The following is a 19,410-nucleotide window of genomic DNA, read 5'->3' as shown; positions in this document are numbered from 1 at the left end:
AGATCAAAATCTGCCTATAAGTCACAGGACTAGTTGACGGTAGAGGTCTAATTGGTAATCTAATGAAACCGGCAGAGAGAACACGGAAGTTACTCAAATCTTTTTTTTAAAATCCGAAATAATCTAGTGAGTTTATTATTGTTTTCCCGTTTTTCTGCCAATTTCTTGTTCATCCTCCAGTCCAGATGGTGGCGGCATACAGCTCATAGTTAGTCTGCCATTTGCCATGTAACGCCAGAAGAAGAAGAACCCGGAAGTGACGCGTTGTTTCGCGCTGCCTCGTCCACATGCGGTTTCTTCCACATGATATTTAATTCTGGAAGAGTTTCTGTAAAGAAACGCTGAGGCAGGAGAACAGGAGGAATCCTGCTGCGAGTTTAAGGTGAATTTTATTGAAACATTTAATTTTATCTGCATGTCTCAATCTTTATCCACAAAAACGTGATCAAATATGATCAACTATGTGACAATCAGCTGTTTCCTCAGACCAAACATCACCTGATGAAGCGGTTATTATAGCAGATTCTGAGTAATTATTCTATTATAGAGCTGTGTGTAAATTAAACACGAATCAAATACCAATATACTTTATTTATTTCTTTTATATTTACCCACAGCGGTCCGATAGAGTAGGAGTGCTGAGCTTCACTCATGAAAATCAAGTAAACATCTTTTTTATTCGAAAGGATTTTCAAAACTGTATCATAAGATATATTTTCCATGTTTAAGTTTTGATTTAATAGGAATTGGTCTTTTAGCAGCAGATAAATCAAGCTACAGTAATAAACTATTTTAATCCTGGCTTTATTTTCATTAAAAGTGCTATTTTTTTAGAAAGTTTCCTCCATTTTTAATGCAAGTGAAACAAAATAATTTTAAGACTTGTTAAAACCCCAATCATTTTACCAATATAACAATAATTTCCATTGAATTTGAAAGTTTTCTTGTAATGGTTTCTGTATTTTTACACTGTATTGTTTTGTATTTTTATAGATTGTCTTATTTCTCTGTTTCTTTGTGAGTTGTTGTATTGTTCTGCATCTTTAAGTTATATAGAAGGGAAAAAATCTGACTTAATAATTTAAAATTAGATATCTAGTATTTTTAAAGACAAACCCGAAAATAAAAAATGCTAATAAATATAATAATAAAATAGATTTAAATCAGTCTCTAAATCACAAAACAGACCGATTTAGAGGTTTGGATGTTAATTTCAACAACAAAGCTGGTGTGGAAACAAGAGGTCTCACTCCAACATAAACTGTGAATCTGTGTTTCTGGTGCATTTTTGGTTAAAACGTGTTTATTCTTGATTCAGTGAAGTTGCAGTAGTTAATAGTAATTTACTAAGTACTAAAAGTAGTTTGATCTTTATATTTTTTGAAGTTATGTGGGGTTGACTGTGGTTTGGTCTCTGTCCATCAGACGGTTTGCTGAGAAGATGCTGAGTGATGCTGAGGCTGCAGAGCTGCTGGCCTTCCTGACGCCCAGCACCCGGCCGGACGTGAAGGGGAAGGCCACCGAGTACATCCTGGGGCTGTCTGGAAGCAGGTGGGGCAGGTGACCTCTGAGCGGCGGGGTCAGTCGACGGGTTATAATGGTTTTGGGCTTTTCATTATTGTTTAGTTTTATTTCGTTGTGATTTTTTTGTTTGTCTAATTTGGTTAGTTCAGGTTAGTTTTTAGAACGTGTTTGCTACTTTTTATTAGTTAAATATTGTTTACTTTGAGTTTAGTTTTTATTAGTTATAGTGATTCGTTTAGTTTTTTGTGCTTTGGTAAATTTTTAGGTGCAGAATTCAAAAAGGTCAAAGGATTGTGATTATGTCTACATGGATTGGATGATGAATACTCAACAGAAAATACAGTTTTCAAAAAATGTATTCAGTCATTGTTGAACAACCAATTGCCTTTGGTGTTTCATCCCAAATTTTTGCTGTCGCCATGAGTTCAAAATGCTAATAAATAGATTAATTAACACAAAAATAAAAGGATATTATATCTATAAATTGAGCATATTTTTGTTAGTTTTATAAACACACGATAAATTCCTAGTTAATTATAGTTTTTTTGCATAAATTCCTGTTTTTTTTTACTTTAGTTAACAAAAAGGTTTTCTATTTAGTTAGTTTTAGTGAACTATCATAACCTTTGTGGGGCACTGACCTCTGGAGAGGTCAGGGGTCACAATTGATTGATTCAGGAGCATCAACGCCAGCGCTGTTTGTTACTTTCAGAGATGGCTGCCGGTTCCTGCGCTCCAAACCCGACCTGTTAGCTGCTCTGTTTGCGCTGACCTCCGACTCCTCTGTTGCCATAGTGAAGGACTGCTACCACATCCTGATCAATCTGTCAGCTGATGAGACTCTGCACCAGGTGAGCAGCAGGAGAAGGACAAAACGAAGCCGTAGTTAGCTAATAGAATAGAATAGAAGTACTTTATTCATCCCAGCAGGGAAATTATTTTGCAGTTACAGCATAGAGACAAGACACAATAACAACGTCCGGGTGTTGAGTCTGGAGTTTGGCTGTGGCTGAGCTGATGACGTCACAGGCCACCCCTGCATCAGCTGATGGGGGAATGTAAACAGCGATCAAAATGGCGGACGTAAACTCCCTCGGTAAATAACACGGCCGCATTCCCACAGCCAGAAGTTCAATGTCCGGGCTACAAATCTGTTCCTTCACGTTAACATGACCGGGATTACACCACCTCACTCATATAAAGTGCAATCCCGCCGCCCCTCTTCTTCCGACTCTTGGAAAAGTCCCTGTCCCCCCGCACCAAGGAAAGTCCAGGAACCTCCACGCTGTAGTCCAGAATAAGCGAGTGCAGCCAGGTTTCCGTGAAGCAGAAGATACTGCACTCCCAGTACTCCTTCTGGGTCCTAACCAGCGCCGTGAGATCGTCTGTCCTATTCCCCAAAGACCTCACGTTCCCCACAATAATCGCCGGTACCGCTGGTTTGTGCCGTCTCCTCTTCTACCTCCGTTTAACTCCAGACCCGCAGCCCCGTCGTCTCCTCCGTAACTCCTCCGGGACCACAGGCCCGTCTCCGGGCAGCAGCAGAGGCCCACACAGCGCAATCAGCCGTTCACGCGAGCAAACAATGCCGCTACTCCGCTCGGCGAGGTTCTCCGTAACAAAGAGTATAAAAAGTAGCAGAAGAATGCGGAGAACATCGACAGAACCACATCCAGCCATTGTGGAAAGCCCAACTGATGATCCATGGGTTCTTCAAGCATGGATCCTTAATCGGTTACAGCAAATATACACAGACAAACACACACGACGGGAGCTGCGTCTGCAGGCAGCCAGCTGCGCCGGCGCCATCTTGACAAAAAAAATAAAAAAAATAATAATAATGTAATAATAACTAATAATAATAATATTTCAGATTAATTTATGGACAGAGTTGGATCCCAATAAACACACTTGGTGTTAATTTGCTGCATTAAATTAGAAGTAGTCTGAACCCTGAAGATGAAATAATATTCAGGATATTTAATGGCAGGAGACTTGAACCAGCTCTGACCTCTGACCTCTGAAGGCCTGCTGGTCTCTGTGTTTTCCTCAGGTTCTGGTCTGTGAGGTTCAGGTTCTTCCGGTTCTGTTGAAGAACCTCCAGGATCCAGAGTTTCTGTTCTCTGATCAGATCAGCACCGTCCTGTCCAACCTGAGCCGCCATGATAAGACCTGCAGGACCGTCTTCCAGGTACGCCCGGCCAGTTCCCCGCTGGTTGATTGTCAGGGTTCAGCGCAGACATCGGGCTCCTCTCACCTGTCGGGTGGATGAAGTTCCTCCTCACCTGTCGGGTTAAAGCCTCTGCTGGTTGCTCTCTCAGGTCCTGCAGGAGGAGCTCGGTCTGGCCCAGCTGGTGGAAATCTTCTGCAATGAAAGCTTCAACAGAAAGGCCAGGCTGCACTACCTGGGCCTCCTGCTGTCCAACCTGACCCAGCTTCCCGAGGCCAGGAGCCTCTTGATGGACCGGGACAGGTGAGGTTCAGAGCTAGAAGTCGAGTTTTGAGAACATTTGGCCTCTCATCTGGATATTTATTTTTTAGATACTAAAACTCTCAGATCTTTTCTGCTCCAGGTGTGTGATCCAGCGTTTGCTGCCGTTCACTCAGTACGAGGCGTCGGTGGTGAGGAGGGGCGGCGTCATCGGCACGCTGAGGAACTGCTGCTTCGACCACGGTGAGAAACTACCAACGCCATCCGGGTTAAGTCTGAAAGAGGAACCAGAACCAGCTTTGACATCCTTCTGCTGTGATCCGCAGCTCATCACGCGTGGCTGCTGAGCAACGCCGTGGACGTGCTGCCGTTCCTGCTTCTGCCTCTGGCCGGCCCGGAGGAGCTCACCGAGGAGGAGAACGAAGGCAGGTCCAAAAAAAATACCTTAAAATAATTAGGATATGATCAAAAAGATGATTTATTTCAGTTGTTGGGTTTAAAACGTGAAATACTTGAATAGTGAAACATTTCAGCTGATGAGAATCCAACAGTCATTTCCTAGGAAATTAGAAAATTATTTAATTTCTAAGTTACTTGGAAGAAAACGTCAAACCAAAGCTGTGTTTCTGTCGATTAAAAGAGGGAGTTATTTACAAACTCCTGATTTGATTCTGATTTTTTTGGACATTTGTAGCAAATAAGAATCTTGATTTTTATGTGAAGCTAAAGGCTAATCCACATTTTAGCCTTTAACCTTTAAAACCACATCAGAATTCTCCCAGTAATTATTGCTGTAAACGATAATGTTGTTTTGAGGCCATTTTCAAGCAGTATAACAGTAATGACATAATAATGCATGAATACTTTCTCACAGATTAATAAGATTTAAATTCTGCTGAACATTTAACACTGGAAGACATTTTAAATATCCAAAATAAATAAACAAAACAGCAGAAACAGCTAATAAAATGACCTATCAAGTCTCTTGTTACGGCCCGGCTCAGATGGAAAACATATGGAGGACACGGCAACCAGAAACATTTTTAGCCCTTCAGAGGCATTTATTAAAAACAACCGGATGTCTAAGGGAGGGTTAAGGTTAGGACCTGGCAACCCAGCGCTCCCTCAGCCTGGTCCTTCCCCAGTCATGGACCCGGTTGACCCCACAGGTCTCAGCTCCCACAACGTGTCAAGCAATCTGCCGGCGCCGCCTCCGAGTCCGGATCTCGGCTTGGCCTGGATCTCCGGGTCGTCTGCGCCTGGTTCTGGTGTCGGCCAGCCTCACATGAGTGGAACGGCTCCTTTATGCAACCCAGGTGGCCACGACATCAGAAGCGCCTCCCACAATCCAGAACCTTAATTGACCGGCAACAATTTACCGGCCACATAGCGAACACACAGGACCGCACAGCAGGGGCCGTCACGTCTCTGAAAACAGAATTGTTTTAGTTGAGACCAAATCACCAGACTGAACACTTTAGTCATCCTGGTTTTGGTAAAAAGACAGATAAGAGAAGAATAATAAATCGTCCAATTTATTAGTTTCAGCTTAATGCTTATTGCAACAGGCCTACTCCTGGATCAACTTTACAGTCAACACTACATAACACTGCTTTTTCCTGTTGCTTTCACACTTTTTCCTTCCACTCAACATTCCATTAACAGCCAACTTCTCTAGCAATAATCTTTGGGTTGTGTTTGCCACAACAGAGACGTAACGTTTCTGTTTAACATCTGTTGCTGTTTTCGTTGATGTTTTAATTTACTGATGCATACACTAGTATTCTGTTTCAGTGTTTTTCTCTTCCCGTTATTAAACTGGTGAGTTAATGTCTGTCTGAGTGTTTAGCTTGTCCAGTCCAGTCCAGGGTTCTACGCTCGGTCATCTGCAGAACTTCAACTCAGACCTGATTCAGGAACCTTTTCACCCTGATTAAGTCAAAGGTCAGAGATTAGAGGCCAAAACTAAACATATTTGGCCAAAACTGGTGAAAAATCAAGATGACTCAGCGCCATTAAACGCTCAGCAAACGCATCATTAGAATAATCTGGACAGATTATAATCCTTCGTTCTGTTGCTCAGGTCTGCCTGTGGACCTGCAGTATCTGCCGGAGGACAAGCAGCGAGAAGCGGACCCCGACATCAGGAAGATGCTGCTGGAAACCCTGCTACTGGTACCACACACACACACACACAGCTCTGGTTTCATTCAGACTTCCTGACGGTCGGCTCCACCCCCAGCTGACGGCGACTAAAGCCGGCCGCCTGACGCTGCGACAGAAAAACGTTTATCCCATTGTGAGGGAGCTCCACCGCTGGGAGAAGGACGTTCATGTCGGCGCCACCTGCGAGAAACTGGTCCAGGTGAGAAACTCTGACCTGCTGGGGTCTGAGCAGCCGCTAGTCTGTAGGAGCCGCTGATCTGAGCAGCCGCTAGTCTGTAGGAGCCGCTGATCTGAGCAGCCGCTAGTCTGTAGGAGCCGCTGGTCCAGTCTTGCGTCTCTGTCCTTCCAGGTGCTGATCGGAGACGAGCCGCAGCACGGCATGGAGAACCTGATGGAGGTGGACATCCCGCAGGATGTGGAGGACAAGCTGAGGGAGGAGGATGCCAAGGAGCAGCAGGAGCTGCAGGAGGAGGAGAGAAGGAGGAGAGAGGAAGAGAAGCAGGAGAAGTGAAACAAAGGACTGATCCGGTCTTCATCTTCTCCTGTTTCCATCATCAGCAGCTCTTCACTGAACTCTGGCTGCTGATCCTGGTTCCAGTCCAGCTACTGACGTCTCTGTGTCCATGTAGAGACGGAGGGACAAACTGACCTTTGACATTCATACAAATATATCCCAAATATAGCCCAGTAAACCCAGCAGCGCCCAGTAAACCCAGCAGCGCATTTATCAGTTTAGTCTTTCCATAGAAGAAAAAGCAGATCCAAGGTTAGATGTTATTTTATTTTACTGCATTATTTTGCCAAAAGTTCATACTCCTACAATTTTTTTCTATTTTCTCGCATTACAAGAAACTTTATTGTATTTTATTGGCATTACATACAGCAGCTCATCTAACAGTGCAGCATCATTATGAAGGAGAACAGAAATTTGATTTGAAAAGGTTTTGTTTGGTTTCTGTTTATTCAATTTTATTTTAAAGAAGCTATAAATTCAAATAAGATGAAGATAAAATAAATCAGGAAGATAAAGATATTTTTTCCCACTAGTTTAGAATGAAGTTATAAACTTTGGGGATCTGAATATATCATTCCTTTATTCCTTTATTTGATCAGGTAAACCCCGTTGAGATCTAGATCTCATTTTCAAGAGGGACCTGAGCAGAAAATTTGCAATACATAGCAACCTGGTTACAAGATAAAAACATATAAACATAAAAACATCATAAAAATTATGAGAAACATTTTAAAAATCTATACGTTATATTAATGATATATTTGATCTAATTGTTCAGACAGTTTGTAGCTTTTGATTCGTTTCCATTCCTTTAAACTGGCCCGTTTGGTTCTGCTGTCAGCCGCGTTTTCAACACCCAGACCGACCAGAAGAGGGCGCCACGCATTTCTCTCCATCTCATCTCCCATCTCTGCGGAAATTCATCTCTAAGTTGAAAACAAACAGAAAAATGTTTTTACTTGGAAACTGACGCAAAGGATTTAAATTGAACCGGATCACAGTTCGGATCCGAATCTTTTTCTAAGTCCTCCACTTCTACTCAGAGGTTCTGAAACAACAGCAGCGTTCCCCCCATTTTCTTTTCTTTTTAAAGCAGATTTTTGTCAATTTTCATATTTAAACTTTTTTAATTAAGCAAAGCATTTTAACGTTCAAATGATAAGAGTTCACTATCGCAGTTCTTCCAGGTCAATGAACTGTAGTAGAAGCCAGTTTGTCTCGTTTTACCAGCATTTTTTAGAGAAAGTTGAGGCTCTTGGACGGTAAATAAGCTAAAGTGAAGAAGTGAGTTTAGACTGACAGTAATAAATCAGATGGAGCAGTTTGTCGTTTTTTTCTTCTGAGGTGAGTCTTGAAGACATTCTTGAAGGAAGTGGCAGTAGCACCTTTAAATAGTTTAGGGTCAAAATAATCAAATTAGTTTCTGAAATGAAGGTTATTTCCCCACATTTATTGTCTCCAACCCTCAACAGCGAAATTTCAGTTGGGAGTGGGCGGGGCCTCAGTGGGCGGGGCTATGCGAGCCATCCAATCAGAGCCCTCCTTTCTCCTGTGTGCTGTACGTGCCAGACGTCAGACGTGTCTTCCCTACCGTGGCTGGCCTTCCGGGGCATCAGGACCTGCTGCAGTAGAAAGATGGCCTAGTTCTGGACCTCTGCTTCTGGACCTCTGGTTCTGGACATCTGCTTCTGGGTTTGGGGATTTCCTGTACAACATTTTGAGACTAGAAACCCTTCAAAGTTGAAGGTAGTAAAGCAACATGTCCTCTGATTGGTCCTTACTTCCTGGCTAGCCACTGCGCTGAGCAACAACAGCAAGGTCAAAGATCAAACTCACAGGCTTGGATTTGAACACAAAGAATAACTTCAGGATGTCAAGAAGAGTAAAAACACTACTGTTCAGAGTTTATCAAGATAATACATTTATTTATGAACTCCACTGGAAATAAAAGCATTAAACTGCTTTTCTACTTCTTTATACAACAATAATTTCATCCTCTGGACATACATGTAGTTTGAGCCCAGTTTGCTGAAGACTAACATTTTTATCAGTCTTCAGCCAGCAGGAGGAGCTGTTTCCTTCAGCAGCTAAAGAAGCCACATTCACATGCCAGGATTTATTTAGCAAATAGATAAAATAACAACAGCCAACCAATCAGCTCATAGGGTTCTTACTGTTACTGATGTGACTCAGAGATGGACAGTGTCTCTTCCTGTCATACTGACATGAATCTGAGTCAGTGATTCAATCCGTTTCCAGCCTGTTTGTGCTGGTTTGACTTCTGCTTTACATACAGAAATAAAGTTTGTAACACCTGAATCAAGAAACAGAGCAGTGAAGTTGTATTTTATGGCTAGCTGTAGAGTTCTGGGAAGTTGTAAGCTAACTGTTGTGTCCTGGTGAGCTTTAGGCTAACCGTTGTGTCCTGGTGAGCTTTAGGCTAACCGTTGTGTCCTGGTGAGCATTAGGCTAACCGTTGTGTCCTGGTGAGCATTAGGCTAACCGTTGTGTCCTGGTGAGCATTAGGCTAACCGTTGTGTCCTGGTGAGCATTAGGCTAACTGTTGTGTCCTGGTGAGCATTAGGCTAACTGTTGTGTCCTGGTGAGCATTAGGCTAACCGTTGTGTCCTGGTGAGCATTAGGCTAACCGTTGTGTCCTGGTGAACATTAGGCTAACCGTTGTGTCCTGGTGAGCATTAGGCTAACCGTTGTGTCCTGGGAAGCTTTAGGTTAACTGTTGTGTCCTGGGAAGCTTTAGGCTAACTGTTGTGTCCTGGGCAGCTTTAGGCTAACTGTTGTGTCCTGGGCAGCTTTAGGCTAACTGTTGTGTCCTGGTGAGCTTTAGGCTAACTGTTGTGTCCTGGTGAGCTTTAGGCTAACTGTTGTGTCCTGGGGAGCTTTAGGCTAACTGTTGTATCCTGGGGAGCTTTAGGCTAACTGTTGTATCCTGGGGAGCTTTAGGCTAACTGTTGTGTCCTGGTGAGCTTTAGGCTAACTGTTGTGTCCTGGTGAGCCTTAGGCTAACTGTTGTGTCCTGGTGAGCCGTAGGCTAACTGTTGTGTCCTGGTGAGCTTTAGGCTAACTGTTGTGTCCTGGGAAGCCTTAGGCTAACTGTTGTGTCCTGGGGAGCTTTAGGCTAACTGTTGTGTCCTGGTGAGCTTTAGGCTAACTGTTGTGTCCTGGGAAGCCTTAGGCTAACTGTTGTGTCCTGGGGAGCTTTAGGCTAACTGTTGTGTCCTGGTGAGCTTTAGGCTAACTGTTGTGTCCTGGGAAGCCTTAGGCTAACTGTTGTGTCCTGGTGAGCTTTAGGCTAACTGTTGTGTCCTGGGCAGCTTTAGGCTAACTGTTGTGTCCTGGTGAGCATTAGGCTAACTGTTGTGTCCTGGGAAGCCTTAGGCTAACTGTTGTGTCCTGGGAAGCCTTAGGCTAACTGTTGTGTCCTGGGCAGCTTTAGGCTAACTGTTGTGTCCTGGTGAGCATTAGGCTAACTGTTGTGTCCTGGGCAGCTTTAGGCTAACTGTTGTGTCCTGGTGAGCATTAGGCTAACTGTTGTGTCCTGGGCAGCTTTAGGCTAACCATTGTGTCCTGGGAAGTGCCTGAATAAATGAGACAGAACTGTGAAGACATGTTTTAGGTTGTTGTATCCTGGGAAGTGCTTGAAGGCCCTCTCTGGGCCTGATATGGCCTGAAGAGGATTGTTAGTTCTGTGAACCATTCAGCAGTCTGCTGAAGAGCAGCTTTGAGCTCATGCTACCAGAATAACAACAGAGCCCCTCCTCCACTCGCTGCTCCATGGGAGTGCCTACCTCTCTGAAGGCCTGTTTACAGAGACCGGAGGGTGTCAGGAGGTCTGATTCAGAGCCCACAACTCCACAGGAACAGTTAGTGATACTACTGACGCCAGTGGAATCAAACTACCAACTTTTTATCCACGGATTAGAAACTAAATGTGTTCAGTCTTATGTCGCATGCTAACAGCTGCGATTTAAACCAGGCTCTTTGTGTTTTGGTTGGTTTTACATTTGGATTATTCTGGGTTGTTTGGTTCTAATCTTTGTGTTGTTACAGCAGCAGAAAACCACCATGATGGCCCTTATTCTGTCAGGTGACAGCATCAAGCTCACCAAAACTGGACAATAACAGACTGGAAAAACTGATCCCACGGTTTCAGCCACAACTGAACTTGGTGGAAACAACGTTAAAGCGTGGTCCCATCCTCCTTTGGCTCAATTGTTTGTGGTGCTGCTGGTGGTAGTGTCATGATTTGGGAACATGTTTGTGCCTTCTGACTCTCAGACTTTATATAATAGAAGAATGAATTGAGAAATGTTACTATGAGACATTATTTAAAGGGGCAGTCTTGTGTGAAATTGACATTTTTTTTAGCTTAACATCATATTATGATATTATTCCCTCATCAAAAACATGCGTGTTGCTTTGATTATGTCATGCATGTGTGAGAAATCCTTTAATCTCCATGGCAACCATTCAGTTGTCCAAACAGCCTTAGTGGTCCTAGCTCTACCTTCAAGGCACAGCTGCTCCCCCACTCAGCTCCTTCAGACTAGCCAGCAGTAATTAGCAAACACCTGGTGCAACACCTACTGAACTCATACAATATACAGTACTTCTCAGTGCAACGCTGGTAAAAAAAATCAACAAAAAACGTTGTTACTTGGTCGATAGAGGAGCCATGTTGTGAGGGCTTCCTAAAAGTGGATTATCAGAAAGGGCAGGAGTTTTTAAAGAGACAGAGGCCCAATTTCAAGGTGTGAAATTACAAAGTAAAATTTCTTTTAAGTCACACTTAATATATATAGCATTTTTATAACAATAGAAGTTAGCATAGTTACTTACTTAGGCTATAAAATGGTAGCCTAAGTGGCTGTAAAACACATAATACTGCCCCTTTAAGAAGAATCTGAAGATAAAATGGGGTTATAAGATCACCTGATTGCAAACAACAAAACTTTGTTTTAAAGAAAGAAAATAGAGCTGCTTGATGGTCCAGCCAATTGCCACACTTAAATCCAATCAATAACTGAAGAACAAATGCCCAGAGAAGAACCGAGGAACCTTATAGACTTGAGGAATGTGTGTGGAATTATTGTTCCACACACATTCAAAATCTGATATTGTCTCCATAGTAAGAGTCTTTATCATTACCCAAAATAACTTTTCTGCTAAGTATCGGATAAATTATGTTCAAAAATAATTCCTCTTCAGACAGGAAGCTTTAGGCTAACTAAAGCTTCCTGTCATAACTTCGTTTATGACTATAAACGAAGAAAACATGGAGAACCAAAATGAAAAGTTAGAGTAGGAATGTTCAGTCAGGATAACAAAACAAATGAGCTGAACAGGTTTTTCACACATTCCTGTTTTATTGCCCAACCTAACACCTCAGTGCAACGTCTTCCTGACCTCCCAACCTCCTGACCCTGATGTCTTCACACATATGCAGTGACCCGGGGTCACATCTCCAGACTTCTTCTTTCCAGGAAAAGGAGAAACCATTTAGCAGCTAATTGGACATTAGCAGAAAGTTAGCTAATAGAAAATTAGTTACTGAATGTGCTAATGGCAGAGAAACAAACCACCATTACAGAAGAACCATTTATCTACCTTCATCTGTGGCTACGCCGACTAGCCTTAGCAGTCACCACAGACTCTGCTGCAGGGAGAAGCTATAGCATGTGCATGGGAATGATTAACAGCGCTAAGACCCGCCTCCTGGTTCTGATTGGATGTTTCTAGTTAGAACTGGGAGAAGGCAGAGAAGTTTATATTTTTCACACATTATCTGTCACAACAAATATGTAAAAAAATATATTTTTCATAACAGTTACATGCTGCAACTTTAATGTTAAATTCTTCAGATGATAAAATGTGTTGGATAAGGAAACAAGCTGGAAGCCGCATGTTGTATGGAATCTGTGATATTGGGTAATAAATCTTATTACAAATGGGAGCAGGTCTGGAGAGTTACTGTGATTTGTTTTGGTCCTGCTGTGTTTTTCTGCGTTCTGATTGGATGAGCTGTGCAACCAAAGGGAAGTTTATACTAGTGGAACAAACGGCTGTACTTTTCCACTCCAAACTTTGGCATCTAACTCTGTCCGCTCCTCCTTCTCCCCCTCAGCTTCATGTATTCATAACACACACACCTCCCATTCACACATACACTGAGGTAATGGAGGTTTCTCCCAGGGTTTCTAGTTTTAGTGCAGAGCTACAGTAACTACCTCTCACTATCTGATTGGTTCAAGGTTCTGCTTAAAGAATAAAGGAACACCTTGTTCTCTATTTGGGCTGTGATTCACTTCAGATGTTCTGAAACGTGACCATAACTCCTTCGGTTCACTTGGTCGAGGTTCTCTCATCACAATTTCCATCTGGCTTCATGTGCTTCGGTGTTTTCAGAGCCACAATTTTTTATGGTTTTGTTTCAACTGGTAGCTCCTTAAACTGGGCTGAACGTAGGAATAACTGGTCAAACGATCGACAACAAACTGTTGATCCAGTTGGGTTAAGACTAAATTCATGTCAACACAGATTTACATTAAAAATATTAATATCTGCTACACTGGACCAACAAAATCTTCTAAGTTTTAGTGAACTTAGTGCATCCCACTTCATGCCAACTCAGTCAAGTGTGGTGGATGTTTATTTAGTTGTAATTTTTACCACTATATGTTGAAGTTTACAGTTTGGAATATTTAGGTCTGCCTTAAAGCTGCAATATGTAACATTTATAAATATATATATATATATATATATATATATTACATATTTGTTGAAACTGTTACTGTGTCAGGACTGTTTTGCTATGAGACAGAAAATCTGTCAAATAAAACTCAAAACTATTATAACCCTGGTTCAGACTGGGTTCTGAGGTTCTGGGGTTCTGGGGTTCTGGCTCTGGGTTGGAGATTAGATCCATGGTCATTATGATTGGTTTATTGACACAGTTTAGGACTAGAGGAGACTGAAGCTGTGTTGCTGTTGGGAGTGTCAGTGATCCTCCTAACCGTCCATGCTGCCTCAACTTGTTTTTGGATCGCTGTCCTTTTACCTCAATAGCTCAGATTTTCAGTTAATGTGTGCAGAGCTGAAAATGCTGGGCTGAGTTTCATTCGTATTTTCCTTCCAAGCTGTTTCTATCTTTTCTGTTTTCTTTCAGCTACATGTTGACTCATTTTCAAAGGAAAACCTGGAAAAAGTCCTTTGGAGAACTGTTGACTTGTTAAAAGATAACAAGTTGCTTTGACACAGACAGAAAAAACCTTTGGACTGAAGCGTAAACTTTGCATGTTTTTTCTATCTGCCTGCAGATCTCTGCTAGTGTGGTTAGCAGAGAAAGTGTGTCCCACACACACACACCCCTACGTGCACCCACACACGCACACACCCCCACAAGCACCCCCCAGACACACACAGCATTTCTGATATTTGTTCATCATATCAACTTCACTTCCTGTCTACAGAGGCAGCTGACACACAAATGAAACAGTGCAACAGCTTGGCTCACAAAGCAGAAGCCGTGAAACAACCAGGGCTGTAGTGCAGGGGTGTCCAAAGTGTGGCCCAGGGGCCTTTTGCTGCACTCTAAAAGATTTTTTCAGTTCCTTTATTTAACCAGGTAAACCCCATTGAGATCTAGATCTCATTTTCTGTGGCCCTGGATCTAAATGTAAGCATAGGAAATGGACACGTTTTCATCTTGTGGACCAAAATGTATTTTTTTTTACAGATAAATAACATCTTAACAGCTTTTCTTCATTGGTCTTAGATGTGGAGAAAGCAGAACCACAAACATTGAACTACCTTTACTCAAACGCAATGCAATAAGTCCTAAAATAATCAAAACTTATGGGCCTGTTTTTTGACAACAGAATTGCAGAAAACATTTTATGTTTTCTATCTGGTATGATGTACAATTTGACTTTAGTTTATTATTAATAAATAAAACAAAAAGCACAAAAAGTTAATATTAAGATACTTTTTTTGGTGCTCCAATTGCTTACGACTGAAGGATTTTGGCCCACGTGGCACAAGGTTTGGACACCACTACTGTAGTGGAGAGACCCTGAGTCTCTGAACGAGATTAGATAAGCAGCAGAACAAACAGAGCCTGGGTCACTGTGTGTGTGTGGGGGGGTGTGTGCGTGTGTGTGTGATCCACTCGACAGTCAGAGGTCGTGCTGAAGAGGTTTGACCTCTGCTTGCTGGGACAAACGGACCATTTTCTTTTCCTCACTCTGCCACTTTCTCCTACTACTCTCCAATTAGCATCATTTGCTGTTATTTTTAACTTTCTGCTCTCTAATTATTTCTCTTCATGCACCTGGTCTGCCGTTGTGTTTAGCAGAGCCACTGCTGCCAACAACTAAATGTTTATCTGTAGATGATCACATGACCTTCAGTGTTTAACCCCATTTAAAGCACCAAAAATAACTTTAAAGGAGCATTATTATTTTTTAAAAGGTTTTATTGGCTCTAGTGGCCTTTATTTGACAGTGAATTGACAGGAAAATGGTTAATGAGAGTAGTGGGAGGACATGCGGCAAATGTCGCCAGGTCGGGAATCGAACCTGCAACAGCCACGTCGAGGACTAAGGCCTCCATATGTGGGTTGTGCTTAACCCCTTATTATATATTTTCCAGGCACATAGGGCCATTTTATAGCACAATCAAATCAGTTGTTATCAAAATGCTCTATTATATCAAATATGACTTAAAATAAATGTTGCTTCCTGATTTAACGTGTTGAAATTGGGTTTCTGTCTCTTTAAAAACTCCTGCTCTTTCTGAAACTCCACCTTCAGGAAGTCTTCACCAGATTGCTCCTCTGTTAGCCCTTTAGCAACATTTTTTCTTTTTCTTTGCTTTGTGAGGCAGAAGCTTGGAAACTGCAGCTCAGAGCAGGAACTACACCTGAAAGCCGGGGCGAGATCCACCTGGCTGTTTTGCACAGCTGAATGGTTGCCATGGAAATTAAAGGATTTCCCAAACATGCATGAAAGAATCAAAGCAACAGTCCAGTTATGTTTTTGAGGAAATAACATTATTTTCATACTAGAATTATGCAAAGCTCAAAAAAGTCAATTTGACATAATACAGGCCCTTTAAGTCAGAGAAGCCAGAAAAACGTTTTAATGCTTTTCATACATCCGATTATGTGAATTATGAATATATAAATATCAGATGTAGATGGTCAAAATCTGTTTATTCCTCATAGCTTGGTCGTCAAGTGTTCAGGATTTTTATGTATTTATTTTTTAATGTTATTTTTATTATGTTGATGAAATATTTGTAATAATTTTTGTGCCTTAAATGTCTTGAGTTTGAAGATTTGGGAGTTTTAAAGCTCTATAATTGATTTTATGTGAATGTTACAATTTTATTGTTGTAATAATTCATCATTTGCACTCATGTAAATCCACAAAGATAGTCATAATAACAAACATTTATTTATTTCCATTCTGCATACAGTAAAAAGCTTCACAGAGTTCTCATCAGCCAATCATCTGAGCCTGATTTGGCCAGCTGGATGCTGATTGGCTGTTGGGGCTCATGCCCACCATTTCTTTTTGTGTTTAACAGCAAGAGACAGAGACGCCTCAGAGACCGGAGACGTTTATGTCCAAATGTCCACAGCAAAGACAGGACAAGACAAATAAAAATGGTAGAAAACAATAACTCAGCTTCATCTTGGTTCTGTTCGGTTAGAGTCCGGTCAGATTCTGACTCAGTGAGGACAGTAAACTGGACGGCACCATATTCTGTGACCATAAGAGGAGCTGTTGCATTTTAACACAAACGTAACCTTTGCAGGGGGTGGAAACAAATGCAAAAGGAAAAATAAAAAACAAAACAAAAAAAGAACCATAAGTAACATTTGACCACAAAGATTATATACAGTCACTGAATATGAAAGCTCTTATCGGAAACTGACCAACTGTAACTTATAGTAAAATACTAAACTCTACTTCTCAAGTATTTAATTGTTTTGTGTTGCAATAAATCAATTTATCACACAATAAATTAAGATTCCATTTTCTCTCTTTGTACCAAACACTGGGTGACAAAAGTCTTTGGTCTCTTTTGTGAAGGACAATATTTTTTACACACTTCATAAATTATTTCAGATGCTGCTTCTGTTGTTTTGTTTATTTTGGATATCTAAAATGTCTCTCAGTTCTGGTGTTAAATATTCATTAGAATTTAATCTTTGAGAATGTGTCCTTGCATTATTATGCCATTAGCATTAAAATACTTGAAAATGGTTTTATAGTAACAATATTATCGTTTATCGCAATAACTTCTAGGGCAATTTATCATCCAGCAAAATTGGTTTTTGTGACAAGTCTATGTAAATATTTCCAAAGGTAGTCATAATATTAGTGATCAGATATTATTGTTTATTTGTTGTTTGTTTTATTTTTGTATTTTATTCTTTTGTGTTTGCCCCCCTCCCTCCCTTTATTAAGCATTGCGTTAAAATGCAACAGCGCCTCCTACGGTCACAAGGTCGTCCTCACGCTGCCAAGAAGTCACAGAACTGAGCGAAGTCCCTCTGCATGAAGTTGTGGCTCAGCTGCAAGTCGTCCTCCGAGGGGACGTACTGGACGCTGTCTTCCTGCAGGAAGACGCGCGGCCCCGGTGGTCCTGGCGACGGCGGCGGCTCGGGGCCGTCCAACAGGCCGCCCCTGGCGTTCTCCAGGACGCCCAGGTATGAGTCCATGTCGGTGAGCTCCAGGTCGCTGTCGGAGCTGCAGCCGCTGTCGCCACCCACCGAGTCGGAGCGCAGCTGCTGCATCTGGTACTTCTCCTGCATCAGAAACTGGTTGGTGTTCTGGGGGGCCTGCATGCCCCGGGCCCCCTTACCCTGGATGTTGACCGGACGCAGGGACCGCAGCAGCCTGCGGGGGCGCTGCGGGCGATGGGGGCGGGGCTTATTGCGGGGCAGGCGCGCCCTGGGCCCCCCCTGCCTCCGGCTCTGCAGGCGGCCGCTGCAGGTCTTGGTCCAGCCGGCCGTCCAGCCGGGCGTCTCGCCGCTCTTCCTGCGGACGTCGGCGTCCCTCAGCTTCTCGTCCTGCCGCCTCTGCTGCTGGAAGATCCTCCTACACATGATCTCTGAGAGCATTTCTTATGTTTCTCGCCGCGGCCTCCTGTTCACATCGCTTCTGTTTCAGATCACGGCTGACCCTCCTCTTTGTCGCTCTACCTTTTCACCACTCTGGCTCTTTTCTTCTTGACCTCTGGCTTTGGCTGGTGCATCGCCCGCTCTTCTTCCGCCTGCAGCAGCAGCTTGCCTGCTGGTCTGACTCTCTGCCCCCCCTGATGTCTCTTCTTCTCCTGTCTGAAGGCTGGATCAGCTGCTGGATCGGGCGCAGAGTGAATGCAGTGAACTGATGAGGCGTTCAGGGAACGTCGGACTGCTTGGAGTCCGGTCAGGGAGTGTAATGCTCTCTGCTCTGACAGGACTGGATGTGTCTCTTCCTCCTCCTCACAGCCAGCATAAAGAGCTGGACCGGTCCACTTCCTGCAGAGGGAGGGGGGCGGTGCCTTCAGGCTCCTCCGGTCGAGGCTTAACCCTCTGAACATGACAGAAGGTCAAAGGTCTCAGTGCAGTGGATCTGCTGAGAATTGGACCTCTGGACCCAGACGGATGGAGCTGTTTGTCTCCATCAGAGAGCGTAACTCCCCCTGCAGCCTGATGATGGTTCAGTCCGGTTCGGTTATAGCTGCTGTAATCTGATCCACAGCAACCCCCTCCCACCCCCCACCCCCCCATCCTGTCTGACAACAACAACCCAGCAGCTCTGTGGCTGCTGCAGCACATTAGAGCACCGTCTACTAAATCTGCAAATTAAGCAACTACTGAAACTTTTCATTAAGCTATTATGTTGATTAATAAAGTGGGACGTTGTAAACCAACTAATAAACTTTTTATTCGTAATACTTTAAAATTCAGAGACATTGTATAAAAATACTGGAAATAACAAAACTAAAGTTATTATCTGTGGACCGAAAGACGAATGATATAGAGTCAACATGCAGCTTCAGTTATTACAGCTAGAAACTGGAGTTCAGGCCTAAAATCTGGTTTTGAACCTTCAGAAATACATAAAGACAGTTACAAAGTCGTAATTTTATCACTTGAAGAACATTTCCAGGACTAAAAGCTTAATGTCCCACCAAGATTTACAGAAACTCATCCATGAGTTTATTTTCAGTTGCATTGATTACTGCAACAGGCCAAATTAAAAAATCAATCCTGCAGCTGCAGCTGATCCAGAACGCTGCTGCTGGAGTTCCGACTAAAACCAGGAAGAGAGAGCATATCAACCAGTTCTAAAGTCCTTCACTGAGATAATAGTCTTTAAAATACTGTTGTTAGTTTATAAATCACCGAACGGCTTAAAGATCTGCTGCTGTCATAGCAACCTTCCAGACCTCTCAGGTCTTCTGGATCTGCTCTGCATCCAGAACCAGAACCAAACGGAGAGAAGCAGCATTCAGCTACTATGCTCCACAAATCTGGAACAAACTTCCAGAAAACTGCAAATCAGCAGAAACACTGAGTCCTTTAAATCAAGACTAATCACTTGTTTAGAGTTGCTTTTGAACCATAATAACTGGAATATTGACCAGCATATTTGATGTGTAATATTAACAACAAGTTTGATGATGGTAATCATCAAAATATAAAGCTGAGAAGATGAATCAGAAACCAGGTCAACCGATGAATCAAGCAGGGGGCATGTTG

The 19,410-nt window shown here is 42.7% G+C and overlaps 2 protein-coding genes across 2 annotated transcripts; one reads left to right on the top strand and one right to left on the bottom strand.

Moving 5' to 3' along the window:
• Nucleotides 1-224: 224 nt before the first annotated feature.
• hgh1 (HGH1 cochaperone) lies at nucleotides 225-7,956 on the top strand. Its single transcript, XM_028001968.1, has 10 exons — nucleotides 225-382; nucleotides 1,426-1,551; nucleotides 2,237-2,375; nucleotides 3,578-3,715; nucleotides 3,846-3,997; nucleotides 4,098-4,198; nucleotides 4,282-4,380; nucleotides 6,039-6,130; nucleotides 6,198-6,320; nucleotides 6,471-7,956. The coding sequence occupies exons 2-10, from the start codon at nucleotides 1,442-1,444 to the stop codon at nucleotides 6,630-6,632; spliced, it is 1,116 nt and encodes a 371-aa protein (XP_027857769.1). The 5' UTR covers nucleotides 225-382; nucleotides 1,426-1,441; the 3' UTR covers nucleotides 6,633-7,956.
• Nucleotides 7,957-16,086: 8,130 nt separating this feature from the next.
• On the bottom strand, nucleotides 16,087-18,493 carry LOC114135056 (uncharacterized). Its single transcript, XM_028001969.1, has one exon. It carries the CDS (start codon nucleotides 17,782-17,784, stop codon nucleotides 17,176-17,178), a length of 609 nt encoding a protein of 202 aa, XP_027857770.1. The 5' UTR covers nucleotides 17,785-18,493; the 3' UTR covers nucleotides 16,087-17,175.
• Between the last annotated feature and the right edge of the window lie 917 nt (nucleotides 18,494-19,410).

This window comes from Xiphophorus couchianus, chromosome 20 (genome assembly GCF_001444195.1).
Source record: "Xiphophorus couchianus chromosome 20, X_couchianus-1.0, whole genome shotgun sequence".
Taxonomy (NCBI): Eukaryota; Metazoa; Chordata; class Actinopteri; order Cyprinodontiformes; family Poeciliidae; genus Xiphophorus; species Xiphophorus couchianus.
This window is presented reverse-complemented; position numbering and strand designations above follow the sequence as displayed.

What these genes read in the sequence shown, in the direction of transcription:
- hgh1 (XM_028001968.1), top strand. Translation starts at nt 1,442, where the DNA reads ATGCTGAGTGATGCTGAGGCTGCAGAGCTGCTGGCCTTCCTGACGCCC. An exon ending in CTCTTGATGGACCGGGACAG is followed by an intron (nt 3,998 to 4,097) that starts GTGAGGTTCAGA and finishes TTTCTGCTCCAG; the next exon opens with GTGTGTGATCCAGCGTTTGC. An exon ending in TGCTGGAAACCCTGCTACTG is followed by an intron (nt 6,131 to 6,197) that starts GTACCACACACA and finishes CTCCACCCCCAG; the next exon opens with CTGACGGCGACTAAAGCCGG.
- LOC114135056 (XM_028001969.1), bottom strand. Translation starts at nt 17,784, where the DNA reads ATGCTCTCAGAGATCATGTGTAGGAGGATCTTCCAGCAGCAGAGGCGG.